We start from the raw sequence: 24,448 nt of genomic DNA on the forward strand, positions 1-24,448 counted from the left end.
CGTGAAGCAAGAGCAATGTTAATCCTGGAAGGACTCCTAAAATCTTTCGTAAGCTGCATTTAATTAAAAGAAAATTAAATACGCAAGAGTTGATGCACGAGTTGTACATTTGTGCATCCCACTCAATGAATGAATCATTTCCCTGCCATCTTCTCTGACACAGAAATACCTTGCAATCCATTAAAGATGCTTAAATACTTTTATGGCTTCAATGGACCACGTCACTGCAAGCCACACAGGACATGGCCATTGAAATCCAGAGCTAATCTGGTGTAACTATAGTGCATCTTCAATTATCTGAGTAGGGACCATAGGCTGTCTACAGGAGGATGTAATCACTGGCGTTGCTGCTAAGGCAAACATCACCCAAACTACTCTTAAATTCACAAAGTAGATGGTTTTTTATATTTCCATATCTCCATAACACATATATGGCATATGTCCATCTGGGGCAAATCCCAGTTGATGCAACTTTACCAACGATATCACTTCATCATGAGAACAGCATATGTCCTTTGCAGACAGGCACAGTTGTTACCAGTTGCCCCAGTCCTGTTACTGGTAGAGAGCCACAGGGGGCCAAGAAGCTCTAACTGGAAAGATGAACGACAAGGTGTGTATGTGTGGATTGGTTGAATGGCAGCTGGATCCAGTGTCAGATCGGGATGCAGTACAGGACCAACTGGCCCCTGCCCTGACACATAGCACAGACCCTCCTCCTCCCGCTCTCTCTGCGAAGGGCAGGATCCCATTGCAGACCCACAAAGCAGAGCAGCCCTGAACGCACACACGCCTCGTGCTCCAGTGTGCTGAGGACCTGTCAGCCTCGCTCACATCCCTTCAATGGGCTGAGGACAGTGGTTAGATCAGCAGCCTTCCCACTGGATTAACACAGAGCTTTGCAGCTCTGCCGGCACTATGCCCACGCCTGTCAGGATCCATCAGACAGCCAAGCCTTAACAGTTAATAGAATAATGGAGTGAAAATAATAAAATTATCTATTTCTGAAATACCAGGAAGTCTCTTAGCTAATACTGAACACAGCTATGATTTTGCAGAAAGGAGGCTACCTGGGCACTGAATGCAAGGGGATGTGCCCAGGCTGTAGTGGATGGTCCCTAGCTGAACACGCAGGGCTGTTCCCATCCTGGCTGCCAAGCATCAAATGGGGTTCAGGGGCACCAAAATTAATGGGTTGGACTGGGAGCACCAAAGGGGCAGATGGATGGGAAGAGGGTTGTGCAAAACGACAGTGCTGTGGCTGTTTTTCTCTGCTCCTACCCCCTCAAAATGTCATTTTCACCTGAAGGGTTTATGAATCAGGGAGCGAAGAGAAAGTTGCTTAGGTTTTGTACCTTGAGGGACTTTTCTTCTTTTAATATATCTTTTAAACTAAGGTCAAAGTAACTCAGGAAGAATGATTTCTACCACCTTCTCATCAGGACCAGCATGATTTTGCTGCATGTCGGTAAGATCCTGACATAATCCTCACGTGTGTCCTCACATGGCATGAGCAGACCCTCTGAAGGCTGTGCGCCTGTGCTCACGACACACGTATGCAGCAACGTGACCCCCTCCAGGCATCAGGAGTCAGCTGGGTCCATCACGAGGTGGCCCTGGATGGGGCAGAGTGAACATGTGTCAGACCACAACTGCATCAGGGAGCATGTTCCCAGATCTGCTTGTTACCACCAGTTCTGGCCCATCACTCCCATGCCCTCGTTATAAATCACTGCAGAATAAAAAAGCAAATTCATAGCATGTAAATCAGTTTGCAGGTCTGTCCCTTCTTGAACTCATGTAAGTGATGGAAAAAAAAAGTACTTAGAGCCAAAAGCTGGTGTTTAACAATTTATTCCAGACTGTGATTGAGAAGGAGGGTGATGCCCAGTCTCAGCAGGCCATCGCTGGTAGGATAAGAGCTCAGCTAGAAGTAGTTGATGACTCTTCTGATGGATTGGACGCTCGCGCTGCGTGCCTGCCACGCATTGAAGTTGCTGAACTCGCCCCGCTCCACCACGTACATACGGCCTCGGTAGTTGGGCTCCTCATACAGCACCCACCTGAGCAGAAAGGGAGGGTTACTCATGTCCCAGCAGTGTGGTCATGCGAGGTGCCCACATTGAGTGGCTGCAGTTAGGCACTGCAGTACTGCAAACTACCAGGGCCCGATGGTCCCTCTGCAGTCCCGGTCCTATCCTTCAAACAGAAATGCCCCCGTTACAGCTCGTGCTTCCCCCCATTTCCAATGTAGTCTGGCAGTTATCCACAGCCAGATTAGACCTTGCCTCTAGAGGAAATCGTTATGGGTTACACCTGTGATGAAGCCTGGTTCCAGGGGCTCCCTGCTTCACACTGCTGTAGGAATCGATCTCTCTAAGCTTCATCATGTGCAACAGAAACAATTTAATAGCATCTGATAGTGCTAAAGAAGGACATGAGTTCCCTCAGCCCCTGGATAAACCCATTTTGGACTGTAAGGAGAAATTTGCAACACTTGAAGGATATTTTACCTCTTTGAATTGACTCAATAGCTATGATGGGAACCATATTTAATAATTTCTCTCTTTGCTAGTAATTCTCAGTGGCCTCTCTTTGGTGCTTTCCAACAGAGAGCAGGATCTGGCTCAGTTATCTTCACTTTATCTCTATGTCCAGAGTTAACTACAACTTTCCCTTGGAATACAGTCAAATAAATACAACACTCAACAAACTTGGTGACTTTGGCATGCCTGACTTCAGCTAGTTTGCCTCTGTCTTTGTCCATTGCCAAGTCTTTTGGCATGTCATTCTCTATGTGAAGATCTCCAAGTCAGAAGCGGTTCTGACAGTCAAGAGGGACAAATTTTGCTGCTCTTCTTTCCCTTCATCCCTTTAATACAGGCTGAGATATGATCTTAATGTGGCCACAACTGCCACCTCTTTCCTCTATTTAAATCTCCTGTGCCTTTTAATGAAGTTTTGCTATTGCTCTGGTAGTCTTACTGCCAGCTTCCCACCCCACCGCTGCTGAACTGCTCATCTCTGCCTTGTTCTTCTCTTCCCATTGTTTTTAAGGATTTCTTAAGGATCTCTCTGCTTGTCCTGTCTACTGGCTCAGCAATGGTAGCAGAACACAAATGCAATCCTCCAAATAATTTGGTTTCTGTGGTCTGTCTCTTCCCAGGAATTCAGCTGTGACAGCGGGGCTGGGACCCACTGCATGTGGGATTTCCAGGCAGAAACTCCTTCAAGTACCGGATGGGTGAAAGACTGCTGGGCCTCCAGAGTCAGACAGCAGCTGGTGAACTCAGAGCACAGTCTGACCCAGAGCAAAAAGCTGGAGGCCAAGGAAAAACGTTTAAAAAGCCAGCCACCCACGGGCATTATTTAAACTGTAAGCAAAAGGTTATGGAATTCAGTTGAGCCACCTTCCTGATTCCTTGACACATTTGGATTTATTTTGTGTTCCTGAGAAGACACCAGGTAGGACCATGGTGGGTCCCTTCTCCCATCTGCCTGAGCACCAATACAGTGGCACGCTGAGCACACGCCTGCCTGGTGCCCCTCTGGAGCCCGCTGCCTGCGCTTGCACGACCCTCTTCTGCAGCATTGCTGCAACATGCTCAGCCAAGACATTTGGATCCTGAGCGTTTCCTGAGAACAAACAACTTCATTCTTTGGCACTTTTTGCAGCCAGTTTATATCTGAACTGGAATTACAAAGTCATACTCAGATTTTTCCTTTGAAGCTCACTTTGCAGCACATGGAGAAGGCTGCCCACTGCTCATGTGAGTGCAATAGCAGATTGCCCTGAAGCCATGTCCCCCCCATCACACATCCTGATGTGCACTGTTGGAGAGCGTGCTCAGCTCTTCAGCTTAATTAAGAACCATTTATAAAATTATCCTGCTCCTCTAGATACACTTCAGCCTTGTTCACAAGCCACACATGGCTTGCTTCCTTTTCATCTTATATGCACCATCCCTTCATCTTATATGCACCTCTCCATCTTTTTGGATTATCATGGGTCTCTCTTTTCCATCAGCTCACCATCTCTCCCTCAAGCACTCCTGAAAAGAGCTCCCAGTCTTATTTTCTGTAGCTCTCAATCACTCCCTGCTGCAGAAAACACCTAACGCTATTGAAAACATCGCATGGTGGTGGGACAGGGATGTTCACTGACCGTTGCTGGCCCACCAGGATATGGTGGCTCTTCCAGCTCTGCTTTAGCACCTCTCAATGACTGGTGGACCCTGGGCAATAGTGCAGGGGGTAGAGCAGCCCCTCATAGTCACTGTCTTTCCCCAGACCTCTGCATTTCTCTCCAGACATGTGGTTGATGGCCTGTACAGTTGCATGGAGGGAATAGGAGAGGTTTGGGGGTAGATGGAAGCAGATCGTGGGACCTAGTGTGATGATACGAACCCACCAACCTTCCCCTCTGCTTACGGGAAGGCTACAAATAAAAGCAATAAAAGGAATAGCAGAAAGATGGGAGTAAAGTGTATTGGCAGTGCAAGGTGATGAGTGAAGGCTTGTATGGCTTACTTAGCTGTTCCTTTATTGCCTAAAATTTACGTTGTCTGACACCATGAGCAAGAGAGGAAATCAAGTCAGTCAGGAGCCCAGAAACAAAAAAAGCCAGATGATCCTGTCCTCAAGCCCAGCATGGGAGAGCTGATCCAGGCACATAGCACACAGCCCTCAGACATCTCCGTGCTGTGTTTCATTAGCACATAAACCCAGAGGACACAGAAATAAAACTCTCATGGAACCAGCTCAAGCCCTATAAGCCAAAACTGTCTATTCATGATGAAAAGCTAACAAGGGAGTGCTGCAGCTCCAGCCTGAACCAAGCAGGATGCTTTCAGTAGGGCTCGAGGTCACTCATTCTCCATGTATGACTTGAGCAGTGCCATGAGCAGCCCTTTCCTCTGCCAAGAAATATGTATCGTTTATTGAGCAGCAACATTTGGGTACCTGTTCTGGTTGATATTTCACAGCCTGATGGCAGAACATCTACCAAATGCTCATAAATGCTTCAGCAGGATAAATGGTTGATCTGGTTCCTCCAAGTTATGTCACTGTGGCATAGAAAAGCTCTTTTTGGGGTATTCTCTCCCAGGCTGTAAAACAAATTCAGCTTTTTTAAGTTGTTATTTCTAGGCAATCCTCTGTGGAGTGGCTGAGGCACAAAGGAGGACAAGAAGCGCACGTCTTCATCTAAAACCAGATGATACCATATGTGATACTGGAGCTGGCTCTGCCCGTGGGACGGGCAAAGCCACTCACCATGCAAACCGCAACAGCTTCCGAGGAGGCGGTAACACCTCAAAACTGCTCCAAAATAGCAATCTCATTTCCAGGATGGATTGAACAGCTTTATCACCACCATTTCTGGCTATGTGGGATAGCAGTCGCCAGCCCCAAAGGGCAGCCAAGGAAGGTGCCGGACACCCTCAGCCCCACCACACACCATGCCAAAGGCAGACGTTTCTCTCCATTCCCATGTTTCCAGCTGATCCATTATCACTTCCTGCAGGCATGGCCACCCCCACAAGTACAGGCAGCAGCTTTTTAACAGCACATGACACCATCCACTGTTTTTGAAGGGGAAGCAAATATTTCTGTATCCAACGGATGTCGCATTGTGGGAATTAAGGGGGAAAATTGCAGAGTGAGATTTTGGTGGGCAGAGAGCTCAGGAGGACCCTGTTTATGCCTGCTTTCAGCATGCATGGGGTAAAACAGACCCACTTTCAGGCTGAGGAAGTGCTGGAGACAGTCTGTGGATGAAACTCCCCTCATCTCTGGCGACACAGTCTAGTGTGAAGCATCCCTGCCCATGGCAGGGGTGTTGGAACTAGATGATCTTAAGGTCCGTTCTGACCCTAACCATTCTATGGTTCTATTATCCCATACCCTCTGCTCCCCAAATGGTCATGGATGGGGATCCAGCACCAGCTACACATGCAGCACATCTGAGGTCACCTGGGGTTATATGGTCCATCCAAAGGAGAAAAGCAGTGCCACAGGGTCTCTTTCTTCTCCCTGGTCTCACCCCTCTGCTTCAGTATCTCCTCCTTCCCTCCCTCCTCTTGCAGCCTGGGGCCAGCAGGTCCTGCTGCACCGTCCTGCTTTTAGTGGCCTTTACAGACCCTTCCATGCACTTGCAATGACCATCTTCTTGGAGTCTAAATGTAATGCTCCAAAACCCGGTGGGTTTCCTCACCACGCTCCTCTCAGTATTTCATTTTTTCCCCTATTTTATCGCTGCTCGAAGCCTTTGAGAAGTCATGTAACATTAACATGAACAGCCCAGGCTCCATGTGAAGGCAAGCAAGCGTTGTGCCCCTTACATGTTTTGTAGGGGAGAGGGAAAATCAATCTGAAAAATTTAAGTGCTTGAAAGTTTCTGGGCAGCTTCCCAATTTCTCAAGCTCCAGGCTCTGCTGCAGGGACACATGTGGTAAATAATTGGCCCTAAAGCTCTTGCCAGAGTACTCACAGGCGCTCTGTTGGCTTTATAACGTTGGTACTCAAATGCCTTTTGCTTCAAACGCTCAGCGCTGATGGGGTCCCTGGTGGGCTCCAGCCATTTCTTCCCATCAGGAGCTCATACCTCTGCTCCTTAGTTTTAATGAACCACCACTGCCTGATTATAAGCCGGGGTTTTGGGAGAGATCTTGGTTGAATTGAAGGGTCCTGCAGGACACTTGCTGTCAGGGTGTCACGAGCTTGGATGGCAACAACCCTTTCCCAGTTCTGGGAAAAAAATGCTGTTGGGCAGAAATGGTCCAACATCCCACACGGCATGCAGGTGGGATGCGCAATATCCACTCCAGGACAGGAGGAGAAGAGTGTTTCTGCACTCCCTCCTCTGCAGGGATTCCCCTGTGCCTCACTCCAGCCAGGCAGAGGCTCTGGGAGGATTTTACAGTATCCCCTCATTCCAAGCACACTTGCAGTGAAAATGCAATTGTCAGACAGAGGAAATGGGGGAAATGGACAGATAACAACCCATCTCACAACAAGACTAACAACATAAAAAGAACTGATACTGCAGAGAAAATGCAAATTGCCACTCAACAGCAAGAAAAAGGCAAAGCTGACTTCCTGCTGAGGGTTCTAGGAGCACCTGCAAGGGCAGGAGAATGGGGCTGAGCATCAGTAACACATCTGCAAAGCGGGTCCACAGGGCACTGAGGGTGACGTAAACCCCTCGTTGGGGTGGCTGTGCATCACCACCGCAGCTGCCCCTTTCTTTCAGAGGCAGGGATGAATTTTAAGGTGAGACACCACTGTCTCGTTTTGCTGCCCAAGGAGGAGGTTTCTGGTATTGCAGCAAGCCTTGTGAAGCCACTTACAAAGCGAAATCCCTGATCTGCATCAGTCGCAGACATCCATCCACCCTGCAGAAAGCCTCTGCATGGATTTTAAAGAGGTGTTTGGAAACATGCACAGAAATGTGAAAGCAAGAGAGAAAGATAGGGAGAAGGAAAGAGGAGGGAGAGAAGAAGGAGAGAAGAGGGAGAGAAGCTTGGTTTAGGCTTCTTGTTTCATACACCTTAAAAAGGTGTCTCAGAGCTCTTGTAGCATGTGCTAAACTGCCACCCTCCAAAAACCATACCCCTTTGAAGCAGCTCGGAATGGGCAGGCACTAAAATTCACCTTTAAACCATAGGCTTAACTCACAGTTTTAGGCTTTCTGCAAGTCCCCCCAGCACCGACAGGCTTTTCCATGATGGGAGGAGTCTCTGTGGCCACCTCATTCCCCTGCAGTGCTGGGTACAAAGACTCCAGGGCAGGGAGCACCGTGCTGGGAAACGAGCGGTTACTTACGCGCCGTCGCCATACACTTTGAGGGCGTTGATGCAGGTCTTGTCCCAGCCTTGTCCCTGCAGGAAGGAGCAATCTTCTGTCAGCTCCAGGCTGGGACCACTGAAATGGCTCCCCTCAAATATTTGGATCCTGTAGTGCTCGCCATGCTGGGGACAGAGGGGTTCGAGTCAAGCAAAAAGAGGCGCAGCAGATTATTTCCCTGGCTTTTGTAAGACCAAGAGGAAGATGGAAGGGTGCTCCAGAAGGGGAATGTGAAAAGTAGTCCAACAGCACCGGTGGCAGCACACACAGAACACGCACAAGCTTGTGCCACCTCCCAGCACACTGTGCCAACCAGAAAAGCAGACAGAAACCCTTGTCTCTGCACCCGGCTGCACCTTCCTACAGCTGCCGTCCACATGCAGACACATCACTTGTGGGCTGCGCTGGCACTTGCTCATCTGCAGATGCCCCCCACCAGCCCACAAAACCTTCATCCCAAATACAGCATCAGCTACAGCCGCAGCTCTCCATGCACTTACACAGCAAAAAAAAAGACACATGTCTAGAGTGTACAAACATGTTAGACTGTTTCCCTAAACTAATTTATATTGCTTCCAGTTCCATGCGTAGCTGCTGTTCCTGACAGGAGATGTTGTGCCTTTCCTTAAGGAAAATAAAAAAAGGGAAAAGAAAAGGAAACTTTCCCAGCATCATCATTGCTGTGTGAGCCCTTGAAGGTGCCAGGGAGATTTCTGCAGCTTGTGGCATAGGTATGCGGGACAGAGCAAGCTGGAAGGGTATTTTTAAGCCAAATTCAAAGAATACCTAAATGCATTTTTCAAACAAGCAACATAAACACACAAGAAGGCCCGGCTGCAATGCCAAACCCCACAGCAGGCAGCTGCCAGCAGCAGCCAAGCGGATACCGTGCCTGAGCAAACATTCCTCTGGGAATCTGTGCTGCAGAAATGCCTCGAAGCACTCGCTGGCATCTCACAAGGAAAAACAAGGGCCAGAAAGGAGGCGCACATCCTCATGCCGGCAAGGCTCCAGGGCCTGGCGCAGAGCATCCCTCCATGTATGGGCCACGGAGGTGCATTGGGAAGAATGTCACAGATTTGAAACAAACATATTGCTGTGCCAAAAAGCAGCTTTTGGGCCAGTGAGAAACTCCACCAGCTCCAAGCAGGTTTATCATTGCCCTGAAGGTCACAAGGGATAGGAGTCAAACGGAAAGACCTAACTCAGATTCATTTTTCTTTGCTAATTTTTAATCTTCCCAATTAAACCTTCCTCTGGGCAATGCTTTTAAAAGCTTCATAAAGGGATGGGGGGGCTATATAGTATGGGGAAGAAATGGGTTTAGATTAGGATTACTGGGAGGGGTTTGAAACAGCAGAGAATTCAACTAAAATTTGCTAGGAGCAGTCCATAGGTCTAGTTTGGAAAGCCCTTGGGCTGCCCGCTCCCCCTCTGGGTGCATGGGGAGAGCATGCACCATGGCTTAAACTTGCCTTGAGCAATGAACCTTCTTCTTAATTCCCCCATGAGCATTTCACAGGGACTCACATTATAAAGGAAAGAGCATGTGATGCTGGCAGGACCCTGCCACTTCATCTGAGAAACCTTGGGAAAATCTCATCCCATTAAAGCCACTGCATTTCGTACGACCATTGTCATGATACATCTTCTGACCAGGAGGCATGGGAAACTGCAACTCAGCTTTGTGGCCTGTGAAGACCACTCCAAGGGTGGACAAACCTTCCCCAGGAAACTATTTCCTTCTCAATGAGATGTATTATTTCTAAAGAGCATAAATTTTTATTATGGGGCTCCTGTGACCAGGAGAAATAAAGCCCAACAGCAGCTCCATCCCACTGATGCTCCAAACAGGAGAACCAGCAGCATCCACTCACCATCCCGACGGGCCGGCAGGAGCCCAGGTGGTCACTGCGGCCGTTCCAGCGATAGAAATCAGGGTACTCTCCATGCTCCAGGATGTATTGCTGCCCTCGGAAGTTGGGGTGATCGAAGCAGACCCAGGCCCCGCTCTGGACGCAGATGGAGTTGACCCGGTTGAGGAATCCCTGGTCCTGGAAGCTGCCGCAGCTGCCACAGACCTCCAGCTTCCTGCCCGTGAAGCATTTGCCTTCATAGAACGTGATCTAAGAGGAGGGAGGAGAACAGGCCCGCAGTGAGGGGCAGGGGCATGGCCAGATCCCCATTTTGAGCAGATGGGGATCTCTTGCAGATACATTATTTCAGGGTGGTTTGGGTTTTTTTAGCTGCTTTCAGCAAGAGGAGCACGGCATCACCGGCATTTTTTCCTAAGAACTGTATTTGTTTTTCTAGGAACGGAGCGCATCCCGTGTTTATGGCACTTCTCGCTGCCTCGTACTCGCTCACACATATTTCCAGCAGGAATGTTTAAACAGGAAACTCAGCTCCTGAAACACAGCTCCTTCTGCTGCACCCTCCCTGTCCCTGCTACCAAATTTGCTCCCGGTATCATCACTCACATCGCATACTGACCTACTCCCTTCAACCTAGAGGATGCTCGGGCTCTCTGGCCCAGGCTGATAGGGAAGCACTTGGGTCATTACTTACTTTTCCTGAGTATTGAGACATTTTCTGCTGGTGGCTATCCAAGAGTAAAAGCAGGAGCCAAACCAAAACCACGATGGACAGAAATGTTGGACACCCCACTATATATCAGCTGTGGGGGGGAGCGGGGTGAGATAGGGCTGGTGTTGTGAGGGCTTTAAACAAAGCAGTGGGAACAGGGGGCTTTACACTTTCCTGCTTCATAGGCAGAACCGCCGGTAATGGGGCCTGCTGAGTCCGGGGTTTTGATTTTGGGCAGACACTCTGACAAAAGATTTGCTTGGCAGGGCTTTGGCTGATTAGTGGTGCACATTCACTGCTCCTGTTTAAAGGACTTTTTCCCCTCCACCCCTCTCTCTCCCTTTTTTTTCTCTTAGAATAGAAAACAAGTAAATAAGGAAACAGTAGCATCTCTAAGCATGGCACACAGTTCACCATGTTGGGTTTGCTTCCTTTTACTATCAGTCTGCTGCTTCTTCCCAGCTTGTTCTCACCTATGGCATTGTGGCAGCTAAAAATGAGTGTCCTTGGAAGACTCCTCACCAATAATACATTGTGCTCCATCCATCAAAGAAGTGGTTTCTTGTTCAAAGCAATGGTTTCTCATCCAACCTTCTAACCTCTTTAAATGGCATCTCCAAAAGACAAGGACCTAATTCCCTCCGAAGCACAAAAGTTGGGCTCACAAGCCCACTGACGTTATTCACAAGTGTTGTTTTTATGCATGTTTTGATCTTGCAGCACTGAATTACCAAGACACTGATTGAAGTCAGGATTAGGGGGATTTGTAAGCCATACCATTTAACATATAGCTGTATTTACAACTTCAGAGTCTGGCATCTCAAACACCAGTGCAAGGAATAGCTGCGTCATATTTCCCTTTTTGTGTTACAAGAGCATCCAGAGACTTTAAGTGTCTTATTCTCAGAACAAATAGCAAGGGAAAGCCTCAACCCATAAGCCCCATCAGTTTATATTAACAAGCCAGACTAGGAAGAGGTAAATACGTGCAGGTGGCCCATGGACCACCAGCACACAAAGACATACCAGGACACCGTGTTAAAAGGAGATTTGTCCTTTATGATATTTAATAGCTCTGGAAGACACTTCACACCAAGCTCTTACTCATCAAATCCTCCTCTTTGTCACCCACAGTGCCCCCATCACTGGTGCTCCCCTCCCTGTACCGTCAGGCACACACTTTGAATACAAACCCTAAAACCTCATTCCTTGGCAGGTTGCACCCATCCACACGCGTGTCAGCAGCCTCGCTCGGCAACCCCACTCTGCTGCCTCAGTTCACCGCTTCGTTTCAAGATTAAAGACCATTTGGGAAGAAAGGATGTCATTATTAAGGCTTAAACATATGCCACCCTTTCAATTAAGATGTAGAAGTTAATAAGCACGTGTGCGCACACACGTAGGCTGAGCTGGAAGGTGTTGCGTTGACTGGGGTGTGCTGGAGGAGGAAGGAGGGAGGTGGCACATCGAGTTTGTAAAAGAAACACATCCTTCGGCTGATGCAGGTAAAACTGCCCCAGCATCACTGAAATGCTGGTTACATGTTCTGAAGGGAAAATGAAGAAAAGCCTCCGCTAATTAAAAACCAACCCTACCCAAACCCTCATTGAAATGCTGGTGTTAGATCCTAAGTGCTGAATTAGGCACTAGATGTGTGAGAAAAGTAACAGTGCATGCAAAGTCCCACTTGGAAGAGCAGCAGCCAGGGCAAGGGGGCATTAGCAGCATCCCCAAAACCAGCCCTTCCCTGTGGCCTTGCACCCAGTGCCCTGAGAGGGAAGAAGGAGGTATGTTCCTCTTCTAAGTCACAGCTGGGAGCATCAGGGTGATGAGGTGGCACCGTCACTGGTGCTGGGACCCAACTCTCACATCCATTGGGGTGGTCATGGCCCACATGCTCTTTGCATTGGCCATGAGCTGTTCAGGGCCTGGAGAGGAAGACCCACAGCGTCCATGACAAACTGGCCCTGAAGTACCCAGTAAAGCAAATACTACCTCAGGAGGAGGTTTTTATGGAACCCCAAAGCATGGTTTTCTCCAGCTCTGTCTCATGATGGGATTTTCCTTGTGAGCTTTAATTAAATGTGCAGGAGCTTGATGTATTTGAGACTTGTGCCTGGCTGTTATATTTGTTAGAAGTTGTTCAACAGGTTCAAAAGATATTTTAGGAGAGATAGAAAGAGGGAGCAACAACTTTATTTTCATTTCTTTGAGAAACTGCATTAAAGATATGACACAACAAGGGACCGTTCTACAAAAAAAAAAAAAAAGGGGGGGAGGGAAAACGATGGGGGAAAAAAGAATACTGAAGACTGGCAAATCACAATTCCTGGACAAACCCCCTTAACTCCTTGCAAAGGATGGAAAGACTGCCAATGGAAGAGAGAAAAGAGCAGCTTGAGAAGCCTGTGGCCACTAGCAGCCTTTCAGGCATGCGAGGCTGGGGCAGACCTTGCCTCCTGCTTGTGCCCAGGTGCAGGATCATGTCCAACCATGGTGCCCCACACTAGCAGGATCACAGAGCAGCCTTCCTCAGCTATGGCTGTTTAAAGGATGAAGCATTGGAAACATGAACTTACAAGTTTGAGTGTTTGGTTTTAACAGACATAAACCAAAATCTGAGGGTTTTTTTGACCATCTTGATTTAAAGGGAGTGAGAAATGAGGTTCGACATCCACAGAGGCAGCTCACTGCCTGCCTTTGCTGCCATGGGTAGAAATGATTTGCTCAAGTCCAGGCCAGAACCAGGGGGATGATAAAACCAAACGCCTCAACCTCATCATGTAAGATGGCCAATGTTGATTCGAAGTCCATTGTAACCTTGCAGTTACAACCCCAGCAAAACCAGGGCAGGAAGGACTTGCTGCCACTGGACAGTGCCAGTGCCAACACTGGTCACAGAGACAGACCCAGCCATGCTAGAAACCAGAACGCAGCCATCCGGGACAAAACCACCCTGCGGTTGCAGGGCCAACACCCATGCGGTGGCTCCTGGCCAACACCCCACTCTCATCCCCTTATCCCACCTTATCTCTATATGCACAGGATCCAGGCACAGCTCTTGTTCTCTTACAAAGCGATTTCCATCACATGCCAAAGTGTTATGTCAGCATAAATAAGCCCAGATTGTTGCTGGTCTTCAAACCGCAGCTGCAAGGTGCCGCCACCTCTTTCCATGGGGTGTTACGTAGGATTTATGGGGATAGTTTTTCTGTGCAGCTCAGCAGACACTGGCCATTGCATGGGTCCAGCCCAGCAACACACCTTGCAATACACCTGCAGCGTTAGGTGGTGCTGGCAGAGGGATGCTGCCAAATGACCCAAGTTATGGTAGGAAGATGCCAAACTCGCTCCTCCTCTAACACAGAGATTTTAAGAGACCAGGGTGTGACTGCCAGTGGTGAATCTTTGGGAGTGAGCTCACTAACGCCAACAGGAATGTTTCTTGGCAGAGGCTGAGCAGGATTAGCATTCTGCTCAAGGTACCTACTACAGCCAGTGCAACTCCACATAAATACTAATCTAGTGAGCAACAGCCGAGGAGTTGCACCGCATCCTCTGAAAAGGCCACACTTCAGCTTCTAGAGGAACTTTTAGGAGGAGCTGAGCTTAGAGGCAATGCAGTGTAAGACCTGTCGCAGGAAACATCCATATCCCAGGGCTTTCAAAACACTACCCTCACATACCTCAGTACAAGATACTTCTAGCTCATTAGATTTGGAAAAAACACGGGTCTAGCTCCTTCCCACGGAAAACTTTTTGGCTCACTGTTGAAAAGGCACATCCTGTGGGCCACTTTGGAACAGAGGCAGACCTCAAGAGTGAGAAACCATCCTTAGGACTCAAGGGAGAGTTTCTATATTAAATCCATGTTGCTCAGTTAAGACCTAGCCTACCTCATACCAGTTGCCACTAATTCCTGCTGGTGATTAACCCATTCCCAGCACATGGGTACACCACATGCTGCCCCACAGAGCTGCTGAGGAGGCTGGTTACACTAACTGCAGAACATCTCCTCAAAAACAGTCAAGCAGAGAAGGGATCTTCCAACCCGTGCCCTCACTGGCAGAACTTATCACCTGTTACTAGAAATGGCAATCAGCTGCCAGGCAATGGTTTGGGGTTCGACACATTGTCTTCATCATGGATGCACCAAGACATAGAGTCTCTGCAACATCTCTCTCGACAAACCCTGACCCACCACACATCCCATACCATACATCACCACATTGCCCCATGTGGAGTACAGACTCTGAAAAACTGGGCGACATAGTCTAGGATAAGGCAGTTGGAACTAGATGATCTTCAGGTCCTTTCCAACCCAAACCATTCTATGAAACCTCCTTATGCCTGAGCAATCCCTATCACAGATTGACGGTTCAGATCTGGCCAGATTCCCACTAGGAAAAATAGCTTCTCACCTTGGACCTGGGACCTGCTGGTCAGGTTTAACTTAAATACTTATTAGCAGCATTACAGAGGTGGATGTTGAAAAAAAATCCGTGAAAGCTTCTTTTCAGTAATATTCCGTCTAGGGCTAAGTATCAGTGCAGCTCATTGCACATCTCAGTAAGCATCTGACTGAGATGGGACTTGGATTTCATTCTGGAAAACATCAGAAAGCCTGGGGTTTCAGGTGAAACCCTTTCAGATTTCATGTCATTTCAAAAAGGAAAGGTTCCAACAGGGAAATAGGACACCTAAGGAAAAGCTGGATGCTGAGGACACCAATCATCCAGACCTAGTTTAGCCATGTTTCCGCTGGGCCTGTGAAGAGTTAGAGGCATAGAACAGTTTGGGTTGGAAGGCACCTCTAAAGGCCATCTAGCCCAACCATCCTGCCATGGGAAGAGACACCTTCCACCAGACCAGGTTGCTCCAAGCCCCGTCCAACCCGGCCTTGAACACTGCCAGGGATGGGGCAGCCACAGCTTCTCTGGGCAACCTGTGCCGGGGCCTCACCATCCTCATTATAAAAACTTACATTCACTCTAAACTTACCCTCTTTTAGTTTAAAACCATTGCCCCTTGTCCTGTCACTACAAGCCTTGGGAAAAAGTTGTCTCAACCTTTCTTATAAGGTCCCTTTAAGTATTGACAGACAGCACTAAGGTCTCCCCAGAGGCTTCTCTCCTCCAGTCTGACCAACCCCAGCTCTCTCAGCCTTTCCTCAGAGGAGAGATGCTCCAGCCTTCTGACCACTTCTGTGGCCTCCTCTGGACTCGCTCCCACAGGTCCATATCAGACTTGCACTGAGGACTCTGTGCAAAGGTTCTCTCTCCCCTTCCCCAGCTGTCAATGGGGCGTGATTTTGACCTTGTTAGATGAGGCTGTGCAGATGAGTCAGTGTTAGTGAAACGCTCTGAAGATGAGCAGTACTGATTACATAAGCACTAATTAGAACCTGTTGATTTCTCCTTCCGCAGAGGCCGCAACACAGCAGTGCTAATTAGCAGGGCGAGCCCGGGTGCGCCATCACCGCCTGCACCGTGCTCACATTGCACTGCCTGTGACATCGGCAGGGAGCAGCAGCCCACGTTCTTTAGCAGCAAAGGTATAAGAGTGCACGTTTCTTTTAAAGAGGGTAAAAACACTCCATGACACAGACCACGTTCTGCATTTTGAGCTGCTGCCCATCTTGCACTGCAAAGAAACTGCGTCAAGCTGGGATAGACCCAGCTGGATGCTCTACACTTACCTGCGCCAGAAACAAGGGTAACTGCAAAAGTTGTCCTTGACCAGTTCCTGGGTGCAAGTTTGTGGATAGAAACTTCTCTGTTCAAAGAAAGTAGAAAACGGAAAGCCTGAAGTCTTCACCATTGCCTCCAACGCTGCAAGGACTTCCTCAGCAAAGTCCAATTTCAGTCCATGCTCCTCTGTCCTTGCTTGAAGAACAACATAAGGCTGCCTGATCCAGACGCTACAGTACAGCTACTGCAGTCACAAGGGAGCAGTAAAAACACTTTTCCAGATTTTTTCTTCTGCAGCATGCACTCGCCAACCCTTTACAGAAGCTGGGAAGAAGCGTGAGGCAGAAGACTCCACAGACCCAAAGTGGACTGCTCCTAGGCCTTCCTGTAGTAGAGTTGATCAAGCAGGGAAAAACTTTGCTACACATAGAAACAAAAGTAACAGGAAAAATAAGGGTCACACATCCATTTTCTGCCCCCAGTCCATCCTCCACTTGCTGACCTTCACCTGCCCCACCACTTTCCTCAACCTCTGTGTTTCCACGCATGGCAGGCTGGGAGATGAGCAGCTCAGTCTCTCAGGCTCAGGATACTGGGAGGTTTCTCAGCGTTCATGCAGCAAAGCAAGGAGCTAGCCAGGAGCACAAGCAAGGCAGGAGATTATTTCCAGACCAGCACATTTTAAATCCACAGAAGTCAATAGGAATTTAACTTGGTTTATGGTAGTTAAATTTTCACAGCATCACACGATGGTTGAGGTTGGAAGAGACATCTGAGGGTCACCTCGTCTAACACCCCAGCTTGAACAGGTCACCTAGAGCTGGTTGTTCAGGACCATATCCAGGCAGCTTTTGAGTTTCTCTCCAAGCTGGGAGGCTGGTGAGTAGTGCTTGGTCACCCTGACAGTGAAAAGATCTCATTTCCTCAGTGGGAAAAGGATTTTTGCATGGTCATTTTTGCCAACGATCATCTCTTAAAAATAAAACTGGACCCTACCAAGTGTGGATCAATTTTTTTTCTAGCCTGAGCCAAAGAACTTATTTCCTTTGTGACTTACCTTTTAATCCACAGACCGTTTATCACAATCCTCCAGACACCTCCAAAGGATCAGGGCAGGGTCTAAATTCACCAATTCCAGACAAACAGCAGCTTGCTAGGTACCAATTTCTTACTTCTATACATAACACAGGGCTTCCAAGTCTGCCCACCACCGTATTTCAGGACTGTCACAGCAAAGAACCTAACCAGAGTGGAGCTCTTAAGTCAGTATCAGGAAGCACGAAGCTGCCCCAGTCACTATTAGACTCCAACTGCTTGAAGGCACCATCCCAAGAAGCGAACTGAAATCTCTGCACAGCAAAGGATGAGCAGTTCACGCTTGACTCCACATTCCATTAAAATCGCAAGACTACTGCACATGGCTTGTCTTTAGATCCTATAGGCAGAAAGAGGCTTGGAGAAGTGGAATAATTTATGTTTCTTACTGGATGAGCCAGCAACAGGAGAAAGGAAACAACCTATGTTGATGAATTAAAATCTTCAGCTGTTACAGAAAATGCAAGAGCAGTACATGCTGCTTAGTGCTGAGTACATAAAGTCTTGGAAGCTCACACTGCAAATCATCCAGTGAACTTGCACTTGCCTTTAAGCCCTCCTGAAAAGCCTCACCTCTGCAAGGTAGTGCCTTGATTATCCCAGGACTATCAAGTTGCACATTTCCTCATCCATCCCCTTTAAAGCTTTAGCAGCTGGCACACCTCAAGCACCAATGCAGCAGCTATTCCAGGCTTGAGACGGATCACCAGAGCATGTGGCCACTATTTTATGAAAAAATGGAATAAATGGGTTCATTGAGGTTTCTGATAATCCAGAACTTCTACCATGTGCTACAGACCACGCGACAATCGTGTCCGTGATGCAATGCCACAGACTCGGATCATGCAACAAGTCATGTGTGCCTCATGATTAGACAATGAAGGATACTACTAAACAGATGACCTCCGGTGGCCCCTTCCAACCTCAACCATTCTGAGATGCACATTGTTCCCATGCTCACCAGGTCATTTCTGAATCCTCAGCAATTCATTATCAGTCAAACCCCCCTTGTTCCAGCGTTGCAGGTTCTTGGGAAAATTCAGGTTAACAGAAATGAGGGGTTTAGACCATTTGCTACATAATATGAGGGAACGAACCCTTGTACAAGAAATGAAGAGATGGGCCATGCTGAATTTCCATCTTTTAGCAGAGACTGAAATGCAAAAGCTAATTCTGATCACAAAAATACTGTGAGTTTCCCTTCCATTTTACTCCTGTCAGAAACTAAGTTTTCGAATGGACACAAAAATGTTTGAGAAACACTTAATTTAATTAACTGAAATCAGCCTTATTTGGTTTTGTTGTTGTTTTGGATTTTGCTTTAAATACAAAGGAGGTGGACTGCACATTTTAAAATATACAGTTGAAGTACTTTGTTTCCAGACTGACAATATTAAAGCTTGTTAAGCCCGTAGTCTAAAAGCCAAGCAAAAACTTGCAACTGGTGAAGGAAAGCTACCCAGAGCTGAGCTGGGACTCTGACACTTTGCACATTCAGGAGACCACTTGCCTCTACGAGCGCTATCCAGATGCAGAAGAACAGCAATGCATGATAAACAACTCACAGCAATTTGTTCAGGACGTGCAATTTATTTTAAATGACATTTTTGTCTTCTTAGCAAGTCTACGCTTGTGACCTGGATAAATCCACTCCATCCTGACATCATTCCTAGTTACAAGTCCACGAGAACAGTCTGCAGCGCAGGTGCATGCTGGCCCCTCGGGACAGATCCGCATATCCTTTACTCCATGACTCTTAACAGTTACAGAGGAAAAACACAGTGCAGGTTGTCTGAAAACCCAAGCCTTCCCTTCCAAATCAAAGGTGCCACTTGTGTCTCCTTGCCATGAACAAAGCACAGCTGAGCCAGTCGGCCAGCCCGGAGCTGTGGTAGCCAAAATGGTTGGGAACACTTGCAACAACTTCCCAAGCAATAGTCAAACAATCCATTGGCTCCAAGGATCTCACACCTCCTCTTAAGGTCAGCAGGTGAACATTTTTCACACACACGCAAGAAAAATGATATGGAGTAATCAACAAAAAATTATAAACCGAACATTTAAGGTTTGCAGCTATTTTATTTACAAGTATACATTTAACACAAAGAAACACTGATATCCAAGCCTAGTTAATAGTAGTGTAACAATATGCATCATTTTGATGATTATTCTAACCAACAAACTACACTGAAAAATTAATGCCAGTAAAATTCTTGGTCATAATATTAAGAAATACAATATATAAATTGAAAATATGATTGCTTAAAATTTGAAAATGGAAGTGAAGCCATTTGCACAGGAGTCAGAGTTTAACATAATCTGAAGGGAAAGGCTCCAAACCAACTTTTTATCTTTCAGGTTAACAGAAGAAAAAAAAATAAAATTATAAAAGAAAAAAAAAAAAGGAAAAAAGAAAAAAAAAAAAAAAAGAAGCATAGTTTATCCTTAAAGATAATGGGCAGTTTTGCTTCTTCAGGTAGAATGTATTCCCAGTGTTTTCAGGCTTTGCAGTGGAATTACATTACTGAGCATGAAGACTTCCCTTGTGAAGCTGCCCCATCGATTTTTTCTGCCTCCAAAATTATCCTCTTAAAAACATCCACGGCAGTCTGCAAAGAGAGAGCACAACGTTAGTGGGTAAGGAGAAAGCACCCACCTACTGAAAAGATATGTAACCCCCCAAATGTCAACTGTTTTACAGGCTACACCGGCAGATAAATGCACACGCGACGCTTATTTCCAAAATTTAAAGAGGGAAAATAAGGTAATTTCAGTTCTGAACGCAACCTTTTGGAAGAAAAGCGTTAACCCCCTATTTCACAGCAATCCTCAACTATTTTCTCTGTCACTGCAGGAGGGCAGGTATAACTGAGCCGTACTCACAATGGAGCTAACAACTGTAATTCAGCTTTATTTTAAATAGTGAACTTGCACTGAGTGACTGACAGCATTGAAGATGTGATGCCGTGCTGCGCCAGAGAATAAATCAATTCATTTTCTCTAAGTAATCATCAAGATTTCAAGGAATTAGATTTTTCAGCTTTAAACACTGACTATGCACAGCCCAGTATGAGCATGACTGATATTCTTGATTCTTTCATCCTACCCATAGGGAAGACCGGTATTAGGCATGGTGCAAAAACATAGGGGGAAAACACGAGCCAAACTAGCCACTGGCTGGTACTAAGCAATATTCTTTGATAAAGTCCTTCTGACAGAAAGGGGAAGTTTGCCTTAAACAGCTTGAACTACAGGATAGCCATTGCTAACATGACCAGGCTCACCCAAACATCCTAGCTTACTGCATGGAACATAAAGGATTATCGAGTTCTTCTGCCAAGTCACAAGCCATGCATGCACTATGGATCCCTTCACTCCTTCAGAAGGAAGGCAGCAAGTACTCTCAGAGTACAAGCCACTTGTTCTGCTATCAGCTCCACTTGGTCCACGCCAAACCTCCCACCTCCACACTGAGCACACAGCAGTTTGGTGAAAAAGGCTCTCCCCTACTGAACCTCCCTGTGATGAAACGAAATGCATGGACTAACAAAGATGATACTTCCCCAGACGCACACATGCTCATGAGCACAAGTTAAAAATCCTGGAATGGAAAGACACAATTTCCCATAAAAGCAAGTTTAACTGAAGCAGGGGCACTAAGAAAGGATGTCAGACCACTTGAGTGATTCAGGAGATATTATGGAAGAATTCACCTAAGTGTATTTAGGTTTTTGGTGGGGTTTTGTTTTCAAGGGTACTGAAAGATGGGGAGAGTATGGTGCCTGGGACATCATGTAGTAAATACCTTACACTGTTAATCCGGGATTAACAGGATTCAGGATTCACTGAAATTAACAGAATTTCAGGATTCACTCAGTTTTAAGCGCTTCAAAATTGTACACCAGCCTCCATCAGAATATGCAGAAATAACAACATGCAGCATCTGAGATCACTGAGAAGTAATTTGAGAAGAATAAACCTATAGCACAGTCAAGGACAATTCTAAAGTGCTTTTCTTTTCTATGATTTTTTGAGCTGAAGATTCACTGTATGATCAGTACTTCATGTGAATCTTCAACTTGGGAAATGGTCTCCTGATCATCTCAGACATGTCATTTCACATTTATGTAACCTCTACCCATTCGTTTCATGAATTCCAAGCATATGCTCCTTAAGGAAAGCATGTTCATTATATAAAAGCAGCCACATTATGAAAGAAGACAAAAAAGGGGGGTTTGTTGGTTTTAAGCAGCAGGCTGAAGAGCACCCTGTGATTTATGACTATGTGGTCTGACCCGGCAGATGTTATTCCGCCTCCACAAGCTGTAACTCTTAATTGGATCACTTCCAAACGAATCCCAGTGACTGAAGTAGCCCCACAACAATCTTCAAAAGACTAGACTGAATTTTGACATTTCCCATATTTATACCAATTGCACACAGTACTATCTCTGGAACTATTTACCATACTTCATCAGCTGGAAATAAGAGTATTCCTCCATATAACAGAGTTTCCTTGCAACCCCAACAGAACCTGACAGAAGTGGCTCATTAGTCTAGCAATGATACAACGCATTTCCTGGGCAAATTAGACTCTAGGAAACCATGATCAGGACTGCACTTGCTATCAAACTGGTTCCACTAATGAAGAGCTTCCCTTAATCAAAACTTGATGATATACTGATTTACAAATAACTGCACCAATGTTTCCTTACTTAGAGTTGACATTTTCAATGGTTTCATTTAAACGCACAAGTTCTTTCTAACCTTGATTCGTAGGACCCATTAAAAAAACTCTCCACAATTTATTCTGTCAACCAAGAAGCTGTACACTCTCTGTTGAAGACGTGCTGTTTAAAACACTAAGATGTAGGAGTTCACAGGGCTTGTTAATTCATTTCACAGAAAACATGTATTCACTGAGAAGGTTTAATCACTGTCCTACAGTTAACACTTTGGAATTTGTAATTCAGACCAAGTATGCTGATGAATTTTAGAATGAGCCTTTAAACAACGCAGGAAGCTGTGTTTTGTGACAAGGAATAAAGAACGCAGCCAGATTTCATATGCATCTGTCTCCATATGGTCCAATTACAGAATGTGGGTCACACCTAGCCTGCAGAAAGCCATCTGCCTTTTTTCTACCTTTCTCCCCTGTGGAAAAAAATAGATATCAGCCTGGGCAACACATGCTGCCTAGAAAGCTTAGCACCATGCAAGAGACACCAGAGACTCGATTGCTTCTGCAGATGTGCCCCTTGGTGCGAGCAGGACACACAGCTCAGGAGGTGCAATTCTCTTTGTCAGGAAAAGAGTTGGGAACATGCTGCCAGGAGCCAGCGCAGGAAGGTGCAAACACCCAAATCCAGCTCACAGCCGCTGGAGTCATCCTTTGGTATGCTGTATTTCTCAACTATGCAGCTGTTTTAGTATTATTTCAAAGAGGAAACTCTCCAGTGCTCATACTACTAGTTTATCTTGGCACAGAACTGGGCAAAGGAACTTGAACAATAGTTAGGTAAAGGAAGAGAGATTTTTTTCACCCCATCCTTTGCCAGTCCAAGCACACTCTCAGGTAAACATATCAGACCCCTAGAGAGGGGCTAAGATTCCAAACTCCTCTGAAGCATTTACTGAGCACTGCATCTTCTGAGCTTAAAGATGAAGTTGCTCTTGAAAAAGAAGCAATGCCCAAGCAATTGCTTTTTAAGAGTGCTCCGTTTTGCTACTTCCTTGCTCCTTCTAAAACGAGTTTATCTAATGAATTTTATGTAACTGGATGAACACAATTTGGCTGCTTGTTACTCCCTAAATTCTTCCAGTAAAAGCTGGCTCCCAGCTTTAACTGGGTTTAAGACCAATTTGGATTCTGGTTGTATTTCAAACAGTTACCACTTTATTGTACTGGGATTAAAACAAAGCACTATACTACAGCTTAGGTGAAACAAAGTAGGGAATTTCACAAGAAAGTCTCAAAGCTCCTGAAGTTAGCCAAAGCAGTTCAACTTATCTGGTATGTTTATAATATCTGGTAATAATTAAGCAGCTTGAGAAGATATGACAATAACAGCCCTGCAGTAACCTAAAAGAGGTCTTTTCCATTAAGTCTCAGAATTGCCTTCTCAAAGCCCTAGATTTCCCTAGATGACTGACGTACTTCTGATACACAGGCTCTTCCAAAAGTCCTACCAGGTCACCCTTGTCTGGAGGAACTGATGCATAGCCTCAAATATATGTGACCTTGAGAACTCTTGCCAGCCACTACCATTTATCATCACTGCAGGTTTGATCTTTGTGTCTCTCGCTTTCCATCTATTCACAGTTATACCGTTTCTGGAATGTGGTATCTTTTGATAACTCCTGGCAGAATAGGTCTATAGAACTATTTTAATTACCCAACATAGTGGGGCTATGCCTTCTAGGACTCTCACAGATGCTCCAAAAAGGACTTCGCCCCCCAAAGCAGGAAGGGAGAAGAGGGGGAAAGGAGAGGAACGGAGCCTTTGCTATCAGAACCTGTTATAGGGAATATCTCCTTTGGTTTCAACAGTGCCTTGCAAACAGAGCTGTTATAAAGGACAGACCACATAGCTAATTGAGTTTGGTCTAACTCCTGTAGCAAGAAGACCTACTCTCCTGGCTGCTGCAAAGAACATCATGTACCAAACCAGTTTCAGACCAGCATACAAGAAATCGTCATACTAATTGCTCAACATCCACCAAATACAGATGGTTAGGTTTCAGAGAGAAAGGATTAACAGACTTCCCCCAGTCAAGAAGGTTTGAGCTCTCTGCTGAAGTTCTTAAGCTCTAAATTCCCAATCCAGTCCAGCTCATCCCTTTAAGCATCAAATTAGCTTTCTGTAAAGCAAACAATCTAAAGCTCTTTTGGAAAGAGTTTAGGCTTAATCTTGATAGGCAAGTTAGATTTGCTGTACCAAGACAGTACAGGCATGATTTGGATGAACCTCCAAGCAACAAATGCTGATGGATTTCTTTTCCCAGTAATGTTGACTTACATAAGGTGAACATTCAGTACCAGGAGAATGACAACATGCCTTGTTACCTCTGCTAGATATGAATTGCCATGCTGTTACACACTGCAAGCATGTGCCAAAAGAGAGAGAGTATAGGTAAAGCTTTGCCTAATCCACGAGCACTGTCATTTGAAGGGGGAGGGGGTGAGGGGTGGAAAATCCGATGCTTTTAGCTGGTTTATTCTTTACACTGTA

The 24,448-nt window shown here is 46.3% G+C and overlaps 2 protein-coding genes across 6 annotated transcripts in view; both read right to left on the reverse strand.

The window, feature by feature from the left end:
- Positions 1–1,862: 1,862 nt before the first annotated feature.
- CRYGN (crystallin gamma N) lies at positions 1,863–10,031 on the reverse strand. Its single transcript, XM_030483237.1, is given in 3 exon segments — positions 1,863–2,063; positions 7,825–7,970; positions 9,723–10,031. Coding segments are annotated over 3 exon segments (591 nt in total). The 3' UTR covers positions 1,863–1,927.
- Positions 10,032–19,004: 8,973 nt separating this feature from the next.
- RHEB (Ras homolog, mTORC1 binding) overlaps positions 19,005–24,448 on the reverse strand; it is a 41,436-nt gene continuing 35,992 nt past the window's right edge. For all 5 annotated transcript variants that reach the window (XR_003995058.2, XM_030512062.1, XM_030512080.1 and 2 more), the window contains one exon: positions 19,005–19,825. Coding sequence is in view for 4 of the 5 variants with exons in the window: in XM_030512062.1 (XP_030367922.1) it covers positions 19,733–19,825 (93 nt within the window). In the remaining variant the exon portion in view is untranslated. The remainder of the gene's footprint in view (positions 19,826–24,448) is intronic.

Source organism: Strigops habroptila, chromosome 1, assembly GCF_004027225.2.
Source record: "Strigops habroptila isolate Jane chromosome 1, bStrHab1.2.pri, whole genome shotgun sequence".
Classification (NCBI taxonomy): Eukaryota; Metazoa; Chordata; class Aves; order Psittaciformes; family Psittacidae; genus Strigops; species Strigops habroptila.